General features: G+C 39.9%; 1 protein-coding gene and 1 pseudogene across 1 annotated transcript; one reads left to right on the forward strand and one right to left on the reverse strand.

The window, feature by feature from the left end:
• Positions 1-6922: 6922 nt before the first annotated feature.
• LOC125379220 (A disintegrin and metalloproteinase with thrombospondin motifs 9-like) lies at positions 6923-8707 on the forward strand. The gene is made up of 4 exons (XM_048395458.1): positions 6923-7052; positions 7388-7671; positions 7915-8079; positions 8549-8707. Exons 1-4 carry the CDS (start codon positions 6923-6925, stop codon positions 8705-8707), a joined length of 738 nt encoding a protein of 245 aa, XP_048251415.1.
• Positions 8708-14208: 5501 nt separating this feature from the next.
• On the reverse strand, positions 14209-20516 carry LOC124131279 (annotated as a pseudogene).
• Positions 20517-22618: the final 2102 nt, after the last annotated feature.

Below are 22618 nucleotides of genomic sequence, written 5' to 3' on the forward strand. Positions count from 1 at the left end.
TTTAATTTTGTTCAACAGCTTGTCTGCAGTAGCCACGAGAGTTGAGATATAATAGGCCATTATGTCAAAGGTCACGATTACCTGATAAGAGTCTGGGATTAGAATTTCTCTTTCACGATTAATGTTCACATCACCAAACTTAAGATAATATTTGTTATATGTATGTATATCTATATGACAACGCTTTGGTCAAAATATGTCTCGTCTCTGAAAGGTGTTCTAAGATTTAACAAATATTCTGGTGATGTATGATGATGGTTGTCACCATAATGAGGATTTAGTCCATTAATGTCTGGAGAAACATAATTGAAATGTGTTACTAGTTCCATAGTTATGGATACTTTCTTCCTCAGTATTAAATTGATGACGATGTTGCCCCCCAAAAGAGTGTTTGTTCGAAGAAAAATAATTCATCAATTTTGTGACAGCTGACGGTAGGCGTTTGTCACCATCGCTAAAGTTAGCAATTAACTGTTTTTCTTATTATATTTAATAATGCTAACTTTTCAAAAACTTGTTTCAATAGCCGCGAGAATTGAAATAGTGTGTGAATTACATTAAATCAACATTTCACACAGGCCAATAGCTGAAAGGACAATGTTAGCTGTTCCCTGAAACCCTGCCTTAGATTTAACAAATATTTTGATGGTTTATGATGATACTTGTCAGCGTTATTGAGATTTAGTTTATTGTAAATTTTTGTTGATAATGTGAAAAAAAATATATTGTATAACAAAAAACATAGAAGTTACATAATGGTTGAAAGTGGAAAATTTGGGTAAATCTAACTGAAGTGTATGATATACTAGTATTAATTGTGGCAATAATTGCTGGAGAAACACGATTGGCATTATATTGTTACATATTTATTAATATTTTCATCCTCAATATTAAACAAACAATAGTTGAACACCAATGCTGACAGTAAATTAGTTCAATGGCTGACTTTGTTGAAATTATATATTGTTAACATATTTAATGGAATTACAATGCTGTAACATTTGTTTTTCTCTAATTTACCTGACGGCATATTTAGATGATGTGCCCAATTTGATCCATGATGTGTTCCTCTCTTGTCGCCATACATGGTAACATGCAAATATGACCTTTTCGCACCTGTTTTAAGTACTCATTCCGCTAGGTATGATATTAAAGATTTAAATTATTTGATATGTAAACATTGTATGTAATTAACGTTATATATTCACCAGTAATGTTTATGCACCTTATTCACCGTTTTCCCATTTCTCAAAACTGGGTTAATAAAAACTCTGATTCAAAAGCGTTGTTTGTGACGTCACTTTACATATGAAATCTGATTGTGATCTTCTTCTGTGACATCACAAGGTCTCTTGATCAGACGGATTTGACATAATACTACATCTCAGAAACCTCATGTTACACATACCTTTAGTCTGGAAGGTTTAAAGACAATCAGTGCATGAATAAAAAATCTGTCTTTTTAGCTATCACTATATTTCATCAACAACCAGACCTGTTCGTCACGGGTAGAACGAGCATTCATTGAAACAGCCATCTGCATAATGCTACCCCTGCGTCACAGGGCCATATGACACAGTTGAACCGATCAACTCAACTCGAAAGGGTGCACGGGAATCACGCACGTACGAATACGGTGATAGCGTTGGGCGTCTCAACGTGCGTGATTCCTGCTCGCTTGCTGTCAAACATTACAATTCCTCCTCAATAAAAAAACAATAAACTACTTCACAGTTCAATATCGATTCGACAGAAAGTCCCACCAAGACTGCCAACGTGATACGAACTGTGCAAGCAATGGTCTCGGCAGTTGGATGGCAACAGCGAACACATAACAATTGCGACTGCACCAGAATGGTATGTTGACAGTACAACCAATTACCCTCTTTGTGTAAATATCGAACCAATAGGCGACCATTCAATAGCACAAGGGCAATCTGACGATTCTAGTGAAACGATTGTTATGTATTAGGGGTAATACAGACTATTTATATTACTACTACTACTTCTACGAGAAGGTTACCGGTTGCGCTGTCCATACGGGACGTTGTATATGTTTCGCGGACCATTACAAAGCATTGTTTGCTCAGCGTGTACATGCAGGAAAACAAATGAACTACAATCTACGAGACATGACGACTGCGGGTCGCACGGTTATGCAATATGATTCCATGTACAGTGTCTTCAAAAATAAAGCTGAAAATTGAAATACAATGTTGAGAATTCAAATACGAATGGAGATTCAGGCATGAAAACTGAAATGGAGTCATAAGAACCGAAGGTTTCATAGTTATGTGGTACAAATATATGGTTCACAGTGAAAAATGTTGTGATGACACATGTTGATACAGAATTTTACTATTGTTTGATGTTTTTACTCACGCACTTACTAGTTACCGTTACCTACTTGTGACAATTGTTATCATACACTTATGATTCAGTCGGTTACTCCTTCCGAGTGAAGACGCGAGATGAATGCAGTCGGAGAGTTATAAGGTTTCACAATGCACGGAACCCTTTCCTAAGAAACAGTTTTAATAGGTAATATTTGATTTCAAATTAACAGTTCCGTTTATGTGCATAGTTCATTGAATTTTAGAATCCAGGAGTCTTCTCCGACCAGTGTGGGTCTTATTAATGCTGATGGCGCTTGTTAGCATCCAGAATCGAGTTCTTTTAGTGGAACCTGAACTACGATTTCCATAGGGTTTGATTGTTTGATTGTTTGCTTTTTAACGCCACACTCAGCAATATTCCAGCTATATGACGGCGGTGTGTCAATAATCGAGTCTGGACAAGACAATACAGTGATTGACATCATGAGCATCGATCTACACAATTGAGATGCGATGACATATGCATCAGCGAGCCTTACCACCCGATCCCGTTTGTCGCCTCTTATGACAAGCATAGTTACATGTTTACCTAATTACATGACATTACTATTGCAATTGCTTATCATCAACAATACTTGCTACATGTACGTTCATCAATGACGTTCCGTGTTTCAATGTGTGCTCCCAGTCCATCACATATCTAAATACGTTGTTTGTTCTTCCGTTGTAAACTGCAATTCATACACTGAATATTGTAAGTTAGTACTTCATGTATAAGCAGTCCATGGCTGCTACGACATATTTTTCGAACTGATTAACATCATGTTAATATTAGGTGAACGTGTCATGAGTCCTCCCTGCATTCGAATCACATCGTAATTCTGCTCATATATATCCGAAAAAATGCTATTACTGTCCACACACTGTCCACACTGATAACCAGGCGAGCTGTGGAGTCATGGCTTAACTGACCATGATGACAATACGTTTAGGTAACTGTTGCAGGGTAGGTCTGCTTGATGGAACCGCTGGACAGAAATGATTTTGGGTCATTGGAGAGAAAGTAATCATCCATAACTGCTTTGAATCCAAGTCCTGCATCAAACAAACCTAGCTGAGGGTCTGCCATAGTTTGAGCATCTGCTGTCTTCAAAAAGTCATAGATGTCCGCATCTGTTGAAGACGAGGGGTATTCAAGGAGACCAGGAAACTTCTTCATCTTTCGTTTTGCTGTTTTGGCGTTTGTATGATGGCTCTGTGAAACAAGTAACGTGACAGGGTGACTGCAAGTGCTGACCCACGCTGACACCACCAGCACTTTCTCCTAATAAGGTCACCCGGATTGGATCTAACACTTTTCAATCTGGTTCACGTCCTCCTCCATGGTCCCAGCTTATCATTGTTCTTTTACACAGGATATCTGATGCTAATTACCCAGATTAGAGGCTGTTACCAAAAGCTATAATTTTGTCAGTCTGGATGAGATAGGAAGATATTTAAAAGTGCGTCTTGCGTATTACCTTAGCGTGATTCTTTGATTGTCAGGTTATCTTTAAACATGGTTGCCTTTATTAACGACCTGTCTCATGGAGTAGGTAGATGTGGAAAACATAGTGATCAGTTCTTTCCAGACATCATTTATACATTAATGCTTTTATTTGCTTATGTGTGAGAGAAACACTAGTTGAAGCAATCTTGCTCTTATTTACAGTTCTGTTGAAGGTATCACGTGTGACATATAATGTAATTCTTCGGATACGACTCCAGCTTCCCGACACCAGGATCATCATATCCTCAATGCTGCCCCGCCACTACTGGCACGATGCCAGGGATCCAATAAAGATCAAGGGGATACGGAACAATATCCACCGCCGAAGAGCTCGGCGGTACCATCGTGCCACATCCCCAGATCCTGGCATCAGACAAGGCATGGTATGCCTGGGAAGGCGTCCACCTTAGTGACAATGGACTGTGTGTGTTTACGGAAAATTTATTGCATGACCTGGCACTTGTTTTGCGCTAGTAAAGATGTTATCTCCACATGGCAACGGTAGCCCACTAGTACCTGCTTACCCTCGGCCAATCTCATCTTGTCTTTGAAAGGCATTTAGAAGTGATACACATAAGGAAGAGAATATATGCGTGTCAACTTCTTTTTTATGAAGAACACAACGTTTCGGAGTATACGCTTACTACCTTAACTCTGAAACGTCGTGTTCCTCATTATAAAGAAGTATGTGCTTACTCCTTCATCAGGTGAAGGAGTGAGCATATACTCTAAAACCTTGTGAATGGATAACTGACAATCTTCGATGCGACAGGTGTTCGCAAAATGCCCTGCTCACCGGTAGCATTCCCAACACACACAATTTGCATTAAAGAGTAAGTGTCTTCTTGTTGCCTTGTAAACAATGTAGTCTTGTTACGAAGTCCATCACCAATTCCCTACTGACTTAGAGTTACAACAAATTGTTAATAACTATATTGTTAAAAATAACATATTTCCTTTGGATCGTTCTGGAACCGTCTTGAGGGTGTCCAAAATGTTTGCTTCACACTACGCGGTTTGTGTTATTATTACATCCTTTACAGATTCGAAACCGTCCTTAACCCAAACAGTGGATTGTTTGATGACCACAACGGCAATTAGCAAGGTACTGTGTAGCATAATTTCATTGAGAGAAAACGTTGTATAATTCACGCCATGGAACTCCATACACATGTTACTGAAACAAGGACACGTAAATGAACGACAGATTTTAAAATCATATAGACTGGGAGAAAAACTTGCTATTTATCTTTCAGGACGTTTGATTGAATACATGTCCACAACGAGTTTTATGGTCATTATAAATTGTATTTTTTAACTTAAGTTATTGTTGTCTACTGTGATACTGAAGCCAAGACATTGATAAACAAAAGCGTAATTACTACTTTAATTCAATTGACGGTGTTTACCATCTTTACTTCAAAATATGTCGATGTGTATTGTTATTATTTACAGAGCCTGAGACATGTTTTGAGATGAGGAAAACAACCCAGAAACTCAGAGTGGAGTTTACAAGATCACTCCTTCGGCTCCTCAGTTTCAGTGTGTGACAGTGAAGGCCTATTGCTTGATGAATGACACACACCAGATGGAGTATGTCACAGTGCCAAATAGGAACATTGGAAAATATTTTGGAGGTCGAACAGTAATGAACAGCCATGTCTAATGGCTGCTTGTGTAGAGTAACGGTGTATGAAGTGTTAGTCAGGAGGTTCTAACTAATGCTACCTGTACAATTGAAATATTTTCAAATGCGCCCACATGTAAACGTCATAAATTTGGTATTGTTTGTTTGTTTTTTAACGCCGCATGCAGTATTCGAGCCTTGATCTGACAATCCATTTATTGATATACCTGAGCATCGATTTACACATTCCCGATAGATAACATGCATCATTCAAGTCAGCGAGGCATGACCACCCGATCCCGTTCGTCGCTTCCTGCGACACGCTACCCCCTGGCATACAGATGCTCCATATGAGACACGCTTTCCATAAAAGGTGACTAACGGGATCGGGTAGTCAGGCTCGTTGGCTCGGTTGATGGATGTCATCGTATCCCAATTGTGTGGATCGATGATCATGATATCAATCACTGAATTGTCTGGTCCAGACATGATTATTTACAGACGGCTGTCATATAGCTGGAATAATGCTGAATGCGGCGTTAACAACAAATCACCTCATCTAACCATATGAGACATAACACACCGGCCAGGATCATGAACAGGTATTGATACTGATGTTAATGTGTGCATTTCTACAACATTTCCATGCATTCCTGAAGTAGACCTTAACTGATTTGGATTTTTTGAAAATATGCGCATATACATTAATGGCAACATTGTTCCAAGCGTCAGGAAACTGGGTTTTGTGTGGAGTGCAATGGTCATCGTGTCATAGCTGATCCTCCAGTACAATGATGATTCTGACACAATTTATACATGTACAGGAGACATTTTCCTTTCAATCATAAATGAGATGCTCCATGGTTTTGCATACAACAATTTCGATTACCACACAATCTATAGAAAATCACTGTAAGGACCTTTCTAGACACAGATTTGCCTCAGTTACCGTCCTAATGAGGAATGTTTCGATAAATCATTACTTAGTGCTGTCTGCCATTACTTCAATCGTTAGATAACAAAGCGATCTCTTTGTAGCAATCTTATTGATCATGACAACAGTGGTATCTCCACTACGTCTCACGTCACATGCATGTAATGTTAATGTGACCCGTGTCTGCCTCCAAACATGTAGTTCTTTCTCACTCCTTTTGATTACCGTAGCTGGGCAGGATAGGAAGACCATCCGTTTACTTGATTTGTATTACATGAACGTCTTTGAAAATGCAGATGGATATTGGCTACTTCAGGACTCTTTTCTTGGTTGTTGGTATATCAATAACATTTAATTTGGAAGAATCTCATTTTAAAAAGTCAACCAGTGGCGTTCCAGCCGTTTTAGAAGATTCCCAACATCTCCAGGTCCAAAAAGTGTTTGGACTAACGACATGTGCCATGTTGTGTTCCCGCATGTCATGCCATGAGTTCCAGTATTCTGACACAAGCCGCACGTGCATCACACGACACTTAGAGCCAATATCTGACAGCGTCCTTAACCCAGGCAGCGGATTGTTTGACATCTTCAACGACAACGAGCAAGGTACTGGGTAGCATAATTTCGTTGAGAGAAAACATTGTATAGTTCACACAATAGATCTAAAAACTAAAACATGGATATAAAATGAACCTCAGGTTTTAAACCTATATAGACTAGGAGAAAAGCTTGCTATTTATCTTTCAGGACGTTTGATTGAATACATGTCCACAATACCCCTCTTTGTCACTTTGTTCCTTTTTACTTTAGTAATTGGAGCCAACTGTGATACCGAACCTGTGCCACAGATAAATAAAAGCGTAATTACTACGTTAATTCAATTGATGGTGTACAATATCTTTACTTCAAAATACGTGATGTATAATATCATTGCTTTACAGAGCCTAAGACATGTTTTGAGATCAGGAAAAACAACCCAGAAGCTCAGAGTGGAGAGTACAAGATCATTCCGTCGGCTTCTCAGTTTGAGGGTGTGTCAGTGAAGGTCTACTGCTTGATGAATGACACACACCAGATGGAATATGTCACACTGCCAAATAGGAACATTGGAAACTATCCCAAAAGGTCGAACAATAATTGCAGAAATGAACAGCTTTATTTACTAGCTGCTGGTGTTGGTAAAGACGGAGTAACAGAGTATCAGAAGATCAGAGTAAAGCCATCGGTAAGTGCCCTTTTACTTTCGGTTTCTGTGATATGTGAGTGTGTGGGTCCGGAGTTGGTGTGAGGTAAAGTGAAGTGGAGAAACTACTTTGCACTATTATATATATTTCTTTCAAATATGTTCAAATTTCAATTTTGTTTTGATAAAACTATCATTATTTCCCTTCAATTCTTAAAAACGTAAACAAATAAGCTTGTAGAATATATTATGTATCTGGAGAAATGGTATATTTCCATGCTTTAGACTATGACTGTTGTGAGAACTGACACCACCTTCACAAACGGGAACAAGACGAAGCCACATAAGTTTGGTACAGCAGAAGATTGTTATTCATATTCTGGAAGCTGCAAACGAATAGGAACCTTTCACATCGACACGCTGGGCACAGGGATGAAGTTCTCCACTGATGTAAGTGATTCCTTTTAGCTAGTGTTATAAAGACACATGATGTGTTAATCATCGATAACATTTTTGCTTTGCTTTGTTGTTTAACGCCGGCAATATTCCAGCTATATGACGGCGGTATGTAAATAATCGAGTCTGGACCAGACAATCCAGTCATTTATATCATGAGCATCGATCATCGATAACATTCCAAATATGTAGAATAAAGAGATGTGCTGTTATAACGCAGCCATTGGGACCACAAGATAATCAATCTAGTAAGTCATCTTGATTTCGCGACAAGTAAATATATTATGATGTTAAAATGTTACATGCATTTTTGAATGTAGAAAAAGAATCATAAGAACAACCATTGATGTTATTTTCGTATAATTTAATTATGACCATTCTAGTATCTTACCATCTCGATAACAGCAATGTTCCGTCATACTTGTTGTGTAAAACGCATCAAAGTACATCCATTCATATCCAGCTTCAGTGGATTGAAAAAGGACCTGAAGGCAAAGTGCACAGTATCACCCGGACACAGAATGGCGCCGTCATTGATCTGGTGTGTGGAGGCTGGTGTGGGGGATGCGATCCTGATGGAGACATGATCCTCTACCCAAACAATCTGGATATTCAGCCATAGGTCTACCCGTTGTATGGAGGATAGTGTGGATTGTGTTTAGTGTCGATTCCCAAATTGAAACAATAAGATAACCTAGAAAGTTGTGTTAAACTAATAAACAATCAGCACATGGTATATAGTCAACAATTGTATTATTAATTGAACTAGGTTTTCAAATCTTTACAAATAACTGCACAGGAATTATAATGGCAGTATACAATAGAACGGTAGTACAATATTCAATGACACTATATAATATGATAGCAGTGGTCAGTATGAAAAAAAACAAATACAGGGTGATAGCAAACGTCTGATAACATCAAGCTTCGGTCAATGCTGCGAATCCGGGGTGAAAGCAGGTCTTGATGTATTGTCAGATGAAAAGTGAGAGGAAAGGAATGCGCCCTCTTCACTTATATAGACTAACTAGCCTCCAGCATGTTCTGAACAGTGCTAGACCAATCGTGTGTCACTGAAACATCACAGAATATTCCACATGTTTCTATAACGTTAGATATCAATTCATGCTATTCCGAAAGTTTACAGATAAATCGAGCATCTTTATATAGAGAATCTCACCCGAGTGTCTTTTGATATCAAATATATCAACACGAGTTGATAAAAGTGGAAAAACTCCGAGGCTTGCCGAGGATTTGTTTCCACTTTTATCAACGATAGCGATACCGTTATTATAGCTAAAATGGATAGAATTTGTTATCAAATAAAAATAAACAATATCGGTTTTGAAACATTTACTGAAATCAGTAGACAACGAATGCCACTGACCCACTTTCACAAATATGGAAACGTCATAGAACAAACCAGATAACGTCACTATTGAACATCAGTATGACGTCACCTTACAACGGGCGTGATAATGGCCCGTCGTCAAGCAATATGAGGGCATTATCAAGTTACGGTGGGCCGCTCAATTCTAATAACATGCACGCGGTTTCATAATAAATGTATCCGTTTTAGCTATATATATCATTTTGCACCTCTTGGTCCGCTAATTTTGCTTTTATGGCCAAAAATATCGGTTTTGCGTTTCTGTTTTTTAAGAGTATGTCATAGTGACTGATTTATGACTACCATTGTCTGTAGTACATTTGACTCCAAGGGCAAATTACCCTGTAGCCATGTCTCCATAACTTAATTGTCATTACGTTTTAGGCGCTAATCCCCGTTGTTAATCCTCACCAACTTTCATTGTATATTGACTGACAGCCAAACTGAGCTACTTTATCACTTCCCGTTAATTACTGTTATTTATAGGATGACATGTATTGCCTTAATTGTTCATCCCCTGAGTTGTGTCGGTACGTCACCCCCGTAAGTCCCATGTCCAGAGCAACGTCATTGTATTACCATTGTTCAGTACTATATATGTGCTACCATTACACAGTTACTAGGGTGTTAGTCAGGCTTGGTATTCCGAGTGCTGGCATAGGGACGACCTCGAGCAGGATGTGCCGCTCGTAGGAAACGCCTTGAGGTGAGCTGGGGCTCCGCTCATCTCTTGTATGCCTGAGCTGGAAGGTCCGCTCATCGCTGTGTTTGTGTTGTCGGAGCAGGTATTCCGCTCATTGTGCAATTGTTGTTTATTGTTTACATGTTGTGCATAATGCGTTCCGGGACAGTGATGTCGATTTTGTCCTTTATTCCCCCAAGAGCTAATTCATACCGTCAACATGCACCGTTGACAACTGGTGTTAGAATCCGGCTGGAGTAACTTTTGAGTTTACTCCCGATCCAGTAACCTCTCCAAATGCCTACCACACTGAAGAACAATTATCAACTCAAGCCATGAAGAAACAAGATTGAAGAAAACAACAGGAATCTCTCAAGATTTCGTTCATACACAGGACCAAAAAAGTATAAACGCCTATCCCACAGTGATCCTGACCACAGCCATCATCATGCAGATCCTGCACCATACAGAAACCGCCTCACGGGCACCTACAAGATGGACACTGTGTACAAGATATCACATTGGGACTTACTAATTTGTATTTACTTACATGAACTCATTCCAGGATATATATTGTGTGACTGTTGATAAGTGCAACCAGGTATGTTTGATCAAAGCCAGTATATTAATGCCAAAATGTGTCTTTCCAAAATTCAGTTTTGTATATGTGCAATATACTCCAAATTACATCTTCAGTCAAGCTAGATCTTTGAAGTTATTGTGTAGGGAATCTTGAAGATGTCTCCAGGCCACGCCAGACATATAGTTGCAGCTAGGGCCCGGACAAACCTAAGCTGTAGGGTTATCGAGTCACACCTTAAAGCTCGACTCGTAATTTCAAAAATCTAAACGACGAATTTGTCATTTGTTACAAGTTATTAATGTGCACAGTTTGGTACAAAATTGAATGTATTGTCTAGGACTTTGAATTCAGATTAGGGATATTCGTGGGCGAGCCACCCCTACACATATGTTTATTGTATGTCAGTATTAAGTAATTAACAGCACAGCAGTATTCAGCATTTCAGAGTTTTGATGTCGGAATTAAGGATTTTTTTTCTTAGGCTTCGTACCCACAATATCTGGGCAAGCTCCTTTAAGGACACGGGAAGAGCACCCATTGTACTTAAAAGGGCAAACGTACCCACAAGTACCGTTTGAGTCACGCGGTAAAGCTAGACTCCTGGTTTCAAATTTCTTTACGCGAAATATTTGCTGAGATGTTTAAGTCGTACTTTTTATGACAGTACTCATTATTATTAATCGGTACTGAGTCGCACCACCAAGCCAGACTCCTGAATTCAAAGAACCTCTATGATATATTTATTGAATCTGTGCAAAGCGATAAATTACCTTGTAGTGAAATTGCACATTATAAAGATCACTGGGTTAGTTTTCAAACTTGCACTAAATCAAACTGGCTAGATGATCACTTTCATACCGTCATTGGATAGGTATAATTATGTGCACACGTATTTCAACAGTATCCTGAACTCATCTAACTGATTATGTTAACATTTTGCACTGTTGTTTTCGTTGGTGAAAACGTGTCACACATATCAATTTGGACTCATCATGTAAGCTTGGGGTCCAAGCTTCACGGAACGGAGGGAAGTTGTCATAGCGACTGATTTATGACTACCATTGTCTGCAGTACATTTGGCAAATTACCCTGTAGCCATGTCTCCATAACTTAATTGTCATTACGTTTTAGGCGCTAATCCCCGTTGTTAATCCTTACCAACATTTTATTGTATATTGACTGACAGCCAAACTGAGCTACTTTACACTTCCCGTTAATTACTGTTATTTATAGTATGACATTTAATGCCTTAATTGTTCATCCCCTGAGTTGTGTCGGTACGTCACCCCCGTAAGTCCCATGTCCAGAGCAACGTCATTGTATTACCATTGTTCAGTACTATATATGTGCTACCATTACACAGTTACTAGGGTGTTAGTCAGGCTTGGTATTCCGAGTGCTGGCATAGGGACGACCTCGAGAAGGATGTGCCGCTCGTAGGAAACGCCCTGAGGTGAGCTGGAGCTCCGCTCATCTCTTGTACGCCTGAGCTGGAAGGTCCGCTCATCGCTGTGTTTGTGTTGTCAGAACAGGTATTCCGCTCATTGTGCAATTGTTGTTTATTGTTTACATGTTGTGCATAAAGCGTTTCGGGACAGTGATGTCGATTTTGTTCTTTATTCCCCCAAGAGCTTTTTCATACCGTCAAAATGCACCGTTGACAAGTATATAACAATTGTTACATGTCAAGACTGTTTGATCCTGAATGAGTTTTAAACATCCATCTCAACAGTCTAGATATTCACCAAAAGATCTTGTGTGTGGAGGATAGTGTGGATAGTTGGAAGGTCAATACTGTGTGATCCTGAATCATCTGCCCAAACAGTCTGAATTGTTAGCCAACCTTGGTTTTGGAGGAAATTGTTGTTGATGTGGAAGAGGATGAAATGGAAAAAAGTTGAGCCAAGGTCCTCTACCAAGCCAGTGGACTGTGAAAGCAGTCGTTGTGTTTGTCAGTTGACAAAGTTCTCTACCAAATCAGTGGATGGTGTTTTGTAATAGATCGTGGTCATTTACCCCAAAATGGATGGAATGGCGTTTTCGTAATAGGAGAAGGTCCTTAACTCAAATCCCAACATAGGATGTGGAAGAAGTGTATGACGTGTTACGTAAAAGAAGCAAGGTCGTCTCGTCTAACTGTCCACACAGAGGGCTTGTGTGTGTAACTTGGTGAAGAAGGAAATATGAAATTAAAACTATATTCACACATTTGATCACAAATAATATGACCTTTGGAAAGACGGTCAATAAATATTTCGAGCAACTATAATTTGCAGCTTTGCCATTATCACAAAGATGAAAAGTATGGAGAAAGATTCAGTTAGCAATTTCCTTTCCCGAAATGAACCATCAGTTGTGTTTCACTCTGGTCATTTTATATCTATTACAATGGGCATTATGAATTATTTGAGCAGTATTTATCTATAATATTTAATAATACAAATGACTTTTAATGAATGTTACTATTGCTATTATAGGAATGTGCACACACCGATAAACATAAGGCAATGACATTGCAGTATTAAAAGTTGCCTTCTATTTGCTCTTGTTAGAACCACAGATAATCAGATATGGCAAAATAGGAATGTTATATGTACAACATTGTCAACAATATTCCAGTTTCACAACATTGGCAGCAAAAGCATGTGATACGTCTAACACATAGGGTACTTGCTGACTTGCCTGAGTAGATAACGTAATTACCAGCTGACTTGCCTGAGTAGATAACGTAATTACCAGCTGACTTGCCTGAGTAGATAACGTAATTACCAGCTGACTTGCCTGAGTAGATAACGTAATTACCAGCTGACTTGCCTGAGTAGATAACATAATTACCAGCTGACTTGCCTGAGTAGATAACGTAATTACCAGCTGACTTGCCTGCGTAGATAACGTATCTAACAGTAGACTTGTTGGAGTAGATAATGTATATACCAGGTGACTTGCCTGAGTAGATAACGTATCTACCAGTAGACTTGTTGGAGTAGATAATGCATATACCAGGTGACTTGCCTGAGTAGATAACGTATCTACCAGTATACTTGTTGGGGTAGATAATGTATATACCAGGTGACTTGCCTGAGTAGATAATGTATCTACCAGTAGACTTGTTGGGTTAGATAATGTATATACCAGGTGACGTGCCTGAGTAGAAAACGTATCTACCAGTAGACTTGTCGGAGTAGAAGATAACGTACCTACCAGGTGACTTGTCTGAATAGATAATTTATCTACCAGGTGACTTGTCTGAGTAGATAATGTATCTATGTGTGACATTGTATGATAAAGTTGACTAAATTAGACTAAGGTAAACTAAACGAGACTTAACATGGAACAACAGAATGCATGCAAATTGTTTATTCCATGATGTTATTCCATAGTTAGGTATATATTGGTGTGGTTGGAGTGTTACACCAAACTCACACAAATCTTCGTGATCCATGTATTTTACTCGGGTACTGATTATTACTAGGCAGATCTTTCATCCTCTTGTGCAATACTCCTGTCCTTCTGGTGGATCTGGAACACGAAAATTTTATTCATTATTTCCCTGGCTTCACGTCAGTATATTTATCACACCGTGTGGGGCTGTTGTCATCTGCTTATCACACAAACGTATTGTTTGCAATAAAACCAACTGATTTCAGCTACATATTTTGCTAGTCATTGAGTGAGTTGGCCAAACGCTGCATGTGACATTATTTCGGTCCTATCACGGCGTATCAGCCTCTCGTGGGAGTGTATACAAAGAGATGTGTCCCAGAAATGTCTCTTATTTTGCATACTGAAGATTCCATAACCACAACTCGTACAGATACTCGACCATGAAGCAAAGTTAATGGGTGAGTGAGCTGGGCCCACTCAACGTGATATTTCAAGTGGTTTTCTATAGGTACTGTTGGTCGAACATAAGGAATAACTTCTTGTTTAAAAATGAATGTAATGATCCCGAAAGAAGGCGCAGTTTGGAGTGGCTCTTTGAAAGTGAATGTAGTGTTTAAGGGAGACTTGTCCTTGAATGGAAATGCTGCTTGCCATGACAATTCGATGTACTTTTGGAGTGTTTTCTTGGATTCGCCAAAAGAAGAAACAAGTGCTGATGTCACCTCTCAAGCATTCGACTGTGTGTAACGGCAAAATAACCCTCTATTCCATCAGGAACATTACCTGCACGAATCATGGGTAGAATCCTGTTGATGAAGACACATTCGTGATGGACTACCCTGTGTCCTGCTGTATAGTTGTTGCCATCGTCAAGGGCCATGTAGGTGAGATCAGTGTTGTCAGAGGCCGGCCACTTCACCTTCACTGGGACAGGTGCGTTAGGATCACTGCAAATAGATATGAAAATATCAAAAAGTATTGCATGTTTCAACAACTGATTGATTGATATGTTTGGTATCATTTAAAGGTGAGCGAGTGAGTATCTGTTTACCCCACTTTTAGCAAAAAGCAAGCAACATCACGTCTGGGGGGTTCAGGCATTGTGCACATTGGAAATAGAACCTGGTCCTTCCTCATGATGAGCGAACAATGTAACCACATGGTTAGCCCCGCAACAAATAACATTTAGGTGATGAATAGTATGTTATCATGATTAACGGGTCTCATTGAATACATGACTTCTGTGAATTAATATGAACTGACGTAAAATTGTGTGAGAATGTACATGACTGGGGACAATAACAGATCGAGGTAGAGACCTTTCGTTCAATAATTCATGTCTTCCAACTATTTTGACCTTGTGGATTCCGTTGAAGAATGATCACAATACACACCAATTCACTCACTCTCTCACGCACTCACTCACTCACTCACCCTGACTTGGCAAAGTTTGTCCAGTAGGTCATGATGATCCTGCTGAGTTCCACCTCCTCCTGTGTACAGCCTAGAGACTCGTCAAGGACCAAACCAAACACAAAGTCAAGCTCGTACCAGTGGGCTGCTCCTATCCACAGGGGATATGGGCTAATTGATAGTCGGTGATTAAAACTGTACACATAGGTAGGGTTAGCAGGAGAGTACAATCTGTCAAACTCAAGATGAGGACACTTCATTCCCCTATCCGAAGCCGTACGAATCACAACATCAAAATAATCTTTGTCCTTTAGAGGGGCTCGCTGACTTTCATAAAAAAGACGAAGAGGTTCTTGGATTCCTGTTCCACCTACAATGTCAAATGACAGAAGACTATCATACTCTGGGCGACTTAAAATCAATGTTTCCGGTAATGTCGATACGTTTCTCATCATCTTCAACGTCATTGCCAAAAACAGTGTTGTCTCATCTTTAGTAAAGCCATGCAAAACACTGGTCTGCTTGATGGAACAAGCAGGCTTTTGGGGTCATCGGGGAGAAAGTAGCTGTCCACAACTGGTCTGAAACCAAGTCCTTCGTCTAACATACCGAGCTGAAGGTCTGCCATAGTTTGGGCATCTGCTGTTTTCAAGCAGTCATAGATGTCTGCATCAGTTGAAGATGATGGACATTCGAGGAGATCAGCAAACTTCTTCATCTTTCGTTTTGCTGTTTTGGGCACAGTGTAAGCCCATGGGGAAATGAGGGTCCCACTCTGCGTGATGGCTCTGGCAAACAAGTCACGTGACAGAGGTGAGGCCAAGTGGTGACCAACGCTGGCACCACCAGCACTTTCTCCAAATATGGTCACGCGGGTTGGATCTCCACCAAAGTTGGCAATGTTATCTTTCACCCACTGTAAGGCCAGTCTTTGATCCATCAAGCCCATGTTGCCAGGGATGGTATCTGGTCCCAGGTAGCTGAATCCTAAAGGCCCTAATCTGTAATTCATTGATACAACGATGACGTCATTTTCTGCTGCAAGGTATTTGCCTTCATACAGTGGCAGTCGTGTAGATCCAAAATAAAATCCCCCACCATGGATCCAGACCATCACGGCCAGATTACCGCCATTGTCTGTTGGTGCCCACACGTTAAGATAAAGGCAGTCTTCACTATAATCATCAGGCATCTGTTTGTAAGTCTCATCAGTGTTATGAGCACCTGCAGGTTGAAAGCAAGATGGCGTCGGTTTCTGTGCATCCCTAACTTCCGGTTCCCATGACTCTTACGGCTGAGGGTACTTGAAACGGAGATCGCCTACAGGGGGCTGAGAGTATGGGATTCCATAAAACACGTCGAGAGATCTGCCCAGCACTGACAGACGTTGTCCAAGAAGTGGGCCATTTAGAGTCGACACTTTCTGCGTCTTTGCAATATGTAACACCGCCAACAAAGTCACAAGCGCAAGCCTAATTCCTGTCCACATTCTGAAAGAACATAACGGTTCATTGATAACACTTTTGGTAATCTTATTTCACTCTGGTTCACTTCCTGATTCATGGTTCCAGTTTATCATTGTTCCTTAACACAGGGCATGTGATGCTAGCAACCCAGATTACAGGGTATCACCAAACGCTATGAGTGTGTCAGTCTAGTTAAGATGGGAAGATAATGAAAATGTTAAAGTGCAAAAGCTCGTTAGCTTAACCCCCTGGATGTCAGAGGGACATATATGTCACTCCTTTTCAATCCTCATTTTGAAGTAGAATAAATTCAACATACGTCACGCACACACGTATACTTCACAGTTGTGAATTCTGCGGGAAATTCCCTGTTCTTTGAGATCATCCACTGCCATTTTAGGCAAAGCAAAATTACTGAAAATGACCTCTGAAATTTAGGTACATAGCAACTGTCGTTATGTTTTACACATTACTAAATCACCATCCACAGCTTTAATAACAGCATTTTTAAAAATCTAAATTTCGTATATTTACTCGGAGAAATGAATTTCAAAAATAGCATAGTGGAAATATATATTAATCAGACAATGTCGTCGGCCTCCGACGTTGTCAAAGACATAAAACCAGCCATAACGTCAAATTAATTGGTGTCATGGTTTTAGTAACACCACGATAAATATAGTATCCTTATCCACAGCTTATTCTCTCCAAGTGACCCGTTTTACAATAAACTAGAGCTAAGCATAGAGGGGTTACGCCCCCTTTTCTTTGTACATGTGTAACCTCTCTGTCGTCTTTTGACGTCATAGAGGAATATCCATTTTAGTCAGAATATTTGATTGTATTGAATGTATAACGTTATACATAAACATATCAATCCATTTGATGTTTATTTATGTCCTTCAGATATTTGGCAGAATTTCCGCAAATCTGCTAAATAAAAAAAAATCGTCGCACAGTACTTTTATCCGTGTACGATAAAAAAAGGGAGAAATTTGCTGTTTTTCAACGAAGAATATATTCTCAGACAACACTTAGCAGTGTCCTTTTTGACAACCGGTTTAGTATTTGCAGTAAAAAATACACCAAAAGATGATCTACGTATCTGCATAATTTTATAGCCAGAGGTAGATCCAGTGCCGAGTGAGCGCAACTCTCGCACAGCGTTCACTTTTCAGATCTTAGGAAAATGTACGTCAGAAAAACTCAGCATCCAGTGGGTTAAAGCGGCGGCTTTGAACTGCATTGCCTTTTAAGTCGTTTATTCTCTTCGTTCATTATTAACGGGCTGTCTCATAGGTAGATGTGGAAAACATAGCGATCACTTCTTCCAGAAAACAGGATTAATCACAGACTTAGATTACCTCAATCTCATTACAATCAGATACAAATTGTCGCTATCGCCGAGGACATCCCACGTCAGAACAACCTTTCCCGAACTATGACCGACCAATGAAATGACTTACAGGAAGTCAACGTTAGCCACTTAGAAAGCAGCTTTCTTAAGCTTGCGACTTCCATTCCAGACTATGCTTTTTAAAGTATTTTGAATAAGTCATACAGTCAGTACCAGTTGTATATCGATGCCAGAGAATGACTGATCATATTAAGTATCCTTCTCAACGGATTGCACAGGGCGAAAACGGCAAAATAACGATGAAAAGTATAGGAATGTAGCACTGAAGATGGATCCATTAAAGCAGAAATTCCCGTGTACGATTCAGACTGTACCCAAAGCATGTGTCAATGAAACATTATCCAAAAGGGATGATACCAGATTTTCGAAAAAAGGGTAGCTTATCGCGCCCCACCGGTAGCACCCGTCATGAACACATGCACAGGAAAGTCAATTATTCATTGTTATTGAGGTAACGCGGGAACATATGGTACAAGTCAAAATATGGAAATTCAAAAACACATCGATGAGCAGACCAGTTGGATATCAAACATAACGATACTCATTTTATGCATATAGACAACTTTAACACATCGACTTGGACATCACAGATGCTCATTTAGAAGGTGCAGGTTAACTAGATAATTGATATGGGATAATCTAATTACAAGGAGAAGGACGCCATGTGTCTCTGGACAGTGTATACTAAACGGTGCGTAACAAGATGCCGATTGAAAACAACACACATTTTGACATGACAGTACATAATAGAGTAGCACCAGCAGTCAAGACGTGTTAAGGTTACTGAATGCTACATGATAGGCTCTAAGTATTTGGTGGTCAAGTTGTCCTGCTGTAAATAATGCATATATAATAAACAGTAATGTGTATAAAAGTTATTAATAATGCACCAAATCCAAACCCGAAAGCATGCTTATTGCCCCGGTCAATGGTTTAGTGCTCACTCGATGTTAATTCTTATCTCCCTGAGTGGTATACAAGCCCACCTGCCTGTGAGTCACGAGAAGGTTAACGGTGACCATCGCCATCTCTTCTTGTCAGGTATGCAGTTACTGCTAGATGAATAGAGGTGTACTTCTAACATATATATAGAGGATATTATATGAGTTTTCATGTCATGCTATGTTTATGACACGAGTGTCTAAATTCCAGTTTTTACCGGAATTTAGGCACGAGTGTCGGAAACATAGTATGACATTAACATTCATATAATGTTCTATTTATTACCGAAGATGTTTTTATACAGAGACGAATTTTAGTGTTTACTAATAAGGACAGCAAATAGCAGCGGAACCACAATTTGTTGAATGACATCACAATTTTCAGCTTTGACGTCGTTTCTAGTGTGACGTCATTCCGACCTCACGTCACAATAAGATTCATATGACGTCAACAATGAGGTCCGGATGACGGAAACAATACACTGTTGTTTCGTGACGTGATATGACACAAGGGCACATATGATTTTTATGAACCCAGATATGTTTGCCCTCGTAGGTAATAAATATGAGATAACGTTGACACGAACTCAAACAACACCCTCCAGTTCAAACAGATTAAACACAGGGAGTATGTGACCATAACAGTTAAAGTGTCAAAGTTGCACAATCGCTTGAAAACCACATGGCGGTCTCCAGGTAAGGGTAGGTAATTTATAGGCTTTGTTTGAGGGCATATGCAGCATCAGTCCTCAAAGATAAACTGATATGGCCCACAGTAGTACCACTGCTATACATCATTATCCATATCTAGGACAGTCGTACACAATGGCATTTGATGTACAACAGAATGTCTTGTGTCACCACTCACTTACCTTATACCTTATACCTGACTCTACGGGTGTGCTCTAGACTGCAACAGTAGCAGTTGGTCTACATGTACCGTTGAACCCCCGAGTATCACGAGGTACATGTAATGAGGGTCTCCAGGTAAGGGTAGGTAATCTACAGGCCTATTTGTATGCAGGCATATGCAGCATCAGTCCGTAAAGATAAACTGATATTGTCTACAGTAACAACACTGTTATAGATCATTATCCATATTTAGGACAGTCGTACAAAATGGTATTTGATGTACAACAGAATGTCATGTTTCATTAAACACTTACCTTCTACCTGAGTGTACGGGTGTGCTCTAGGATGCACTATAAGTGTACACTGCGACACGCTGTTATCTGGAGTCAAATATTGATCTGGTCACTGTGACATGTACAATCTAAGTTATAGCTGCGTTCTTGAGGTCTGTTCATCTGACGAGTGAGTGATTGAGTGAGTGATTGAGTGATTGAGTGATTGAGTGATTGAGTGAGAGAGTGAGAGAGTGAGTGAGTGAAATAGAGTAAAACAGTGTACGCGTCTCTGCAATAGTGTAAAAGAGTGTACATGTCTCTGCAATAGAGTAAAAGAGTGCACGTGTCTCTGCAATAGAGTAAAAGAGTGCACGTGTCTCTGCAATAGTGTAAAAGAGTGTACATGTCTCTGCAATAGAGTAAAAGAGTGTACGTGTCTCTGCAATAGTGTAAAAGAGTGTACATGTCTCTGCAATAGAGTAAAAGAGTGTACGTGTCTCTACAATAGAGTAAAAGGGTGTACGTGTCTCTGCAATAGAGTAAAAGAGTGTATGCGTCTCTTCAATAGAGTAAAAGAGTGTATGCGTCTCTTCAATAGAGTAAAAGAGTGTACGTGTCTCTGCAATAGTGTAAAAGAGTGTACGTGTCTCTGCAATAGTGTAAAAGAGTGCACTTGTCTCTGCAATAGAGTAAAAGAGTGTACGTGTCTCTGCAATAGAGTAAAGTGTGTACATGTCTCTGCAATATACCTGGCCTCATTTTTTCAGGCCGCCTTTATGTGGCTGGAATACTGTTGAGAGCAAACAAACAAACCCTGTTGCTTGCATGGTCAGGGTTATCCGAAATCTACTCTACGTGGCGGCCTTGCTGGATGACTTGCACAATCTCAACTTGGGTTGGGGTACAGCTACGCTCAAAAACCTTGTTCACATACACTAAATTACGCCTGGTTTATGCGCAACGTCGCACGCCGTCAGGATACGATGACACTCAAGTAATCGAGTCTGACAACCTGATTAAGTCGTATGGGGTGCTGGAGACCTGTTATAACCCTGAATCTCCCTAAGGGTGATCTGAATGTCGATGAACAGGCGACAAACGGTATCGGGTGGTCAGGCTCGCTGACTTGGTTGATGCATGTCATCATATCCCAATTGCGTTGGTCGATGATCATGATATCAATCACTGGATTGTCTGGAGCAAGGAGCTATTGCGATAAATATCGATAGTTTTCAGTGTATCATTTGAGATGGATTTTAGAGTTTGAGATACGACTGTTTTGTTTTTTCTTTACCCTAATAATTTAAGAAAAAGAAACTTCCACATTACCATGTGTAAATAACTACCACTAAAGAAAAACCAATTTGAACAGCATTGCATATTTTATTGATATGGTAAATGCAATCGAAACTATCGATATTCCTAACTGAAATCGATACTATTAATCGAAAACTGATTTAACAATCGATTTATTGCCTCACTATAGCAATATATCGATATTTCGATTTATCGTGACACCCCCAGAAAACATGTTATGGCATTGTTAACATTGTTGACAAAATATCATAAAACGTGAAAAACGTTTTTCCATTTTCGCATTTATCCTTGATTTACAATGGTTGTACGGTTCCACTGAGCCCTTTGGGTAGCTAGCCATCCGGACACTTTGATGTGTAAAGATGGGCTGTCATACCAGCGCAGTTGTAGCATAAAGACTGTATGCTTGTTGCAGGCTGTACCGGAATGTGGCGTATCAACATCAGTTTACTGGTCATGTAACCGACCACTCGTCCAATACAAGAAGACTGGAGAGCGGCGGAAGGTCCGGGGTTCGTTCCCCGGCCGTGTCATACCAAAAGATGTTACAAGATGGTACTTCTTGTTTCACTCTTCGGCACTAAGGGGCTAAAACAAGGACTGGTCGGCTTGGAGTCAGTATACTGTCTGAGTGGGGTATTCATGTTAAACTGCGGCATGGTATCTCAGTGGGCTAGCACTATGAATCGGCATCAGTCCGGACTAGGACAAGCAGACACAGACGCACGAACACACACACGCACACACACATGCACGTCGCTATATAAGTGCAATAATCGTGGACACGACGTTAAACCCCATTTTACCTCACCC

Source organism: Haliotis rufescens, unplaced genomic scaffold (genome assembly GCF_023055435.1).
Source record: "Haliotis rufescens isolate VD_foot unplaced genomic scaffold, xgHalRufe1.0.p SCAF_14, whole genome shotgun sequence".
Taxonomy (NCBI): Eukaryota; Metazoa; Mollusca; class Gastropoda; order Lepetellida; family Haliotidae; genus Haliotis; species Haliotis rufescens.

Excerpts from the sequence above, each read along its gene's own strand:
- LOC125379220 (XM_048395458.1), top strand. The coding sequence starts at position 6,923 with ATGTCATGCCATGAGTTCCAGTATTCTGACACAAGCCGCACGTGCATC. Across the intron at positions 7,053-7,387 it reads CTTCAACGACAACGAGCAAG|AGCCTAAGACATGTTTTGAG; the intron begins GTACTGGGTAGC and ends ATTGCTTTACAG. Across the intron at positions 8,080-8,548 it reads GGATGAAGTTCTCCACTGAT|CTTCAGTGGATTGAAAAAGG; the intron begins GTAAGTGATTCC and ends ATTCATATCCAG.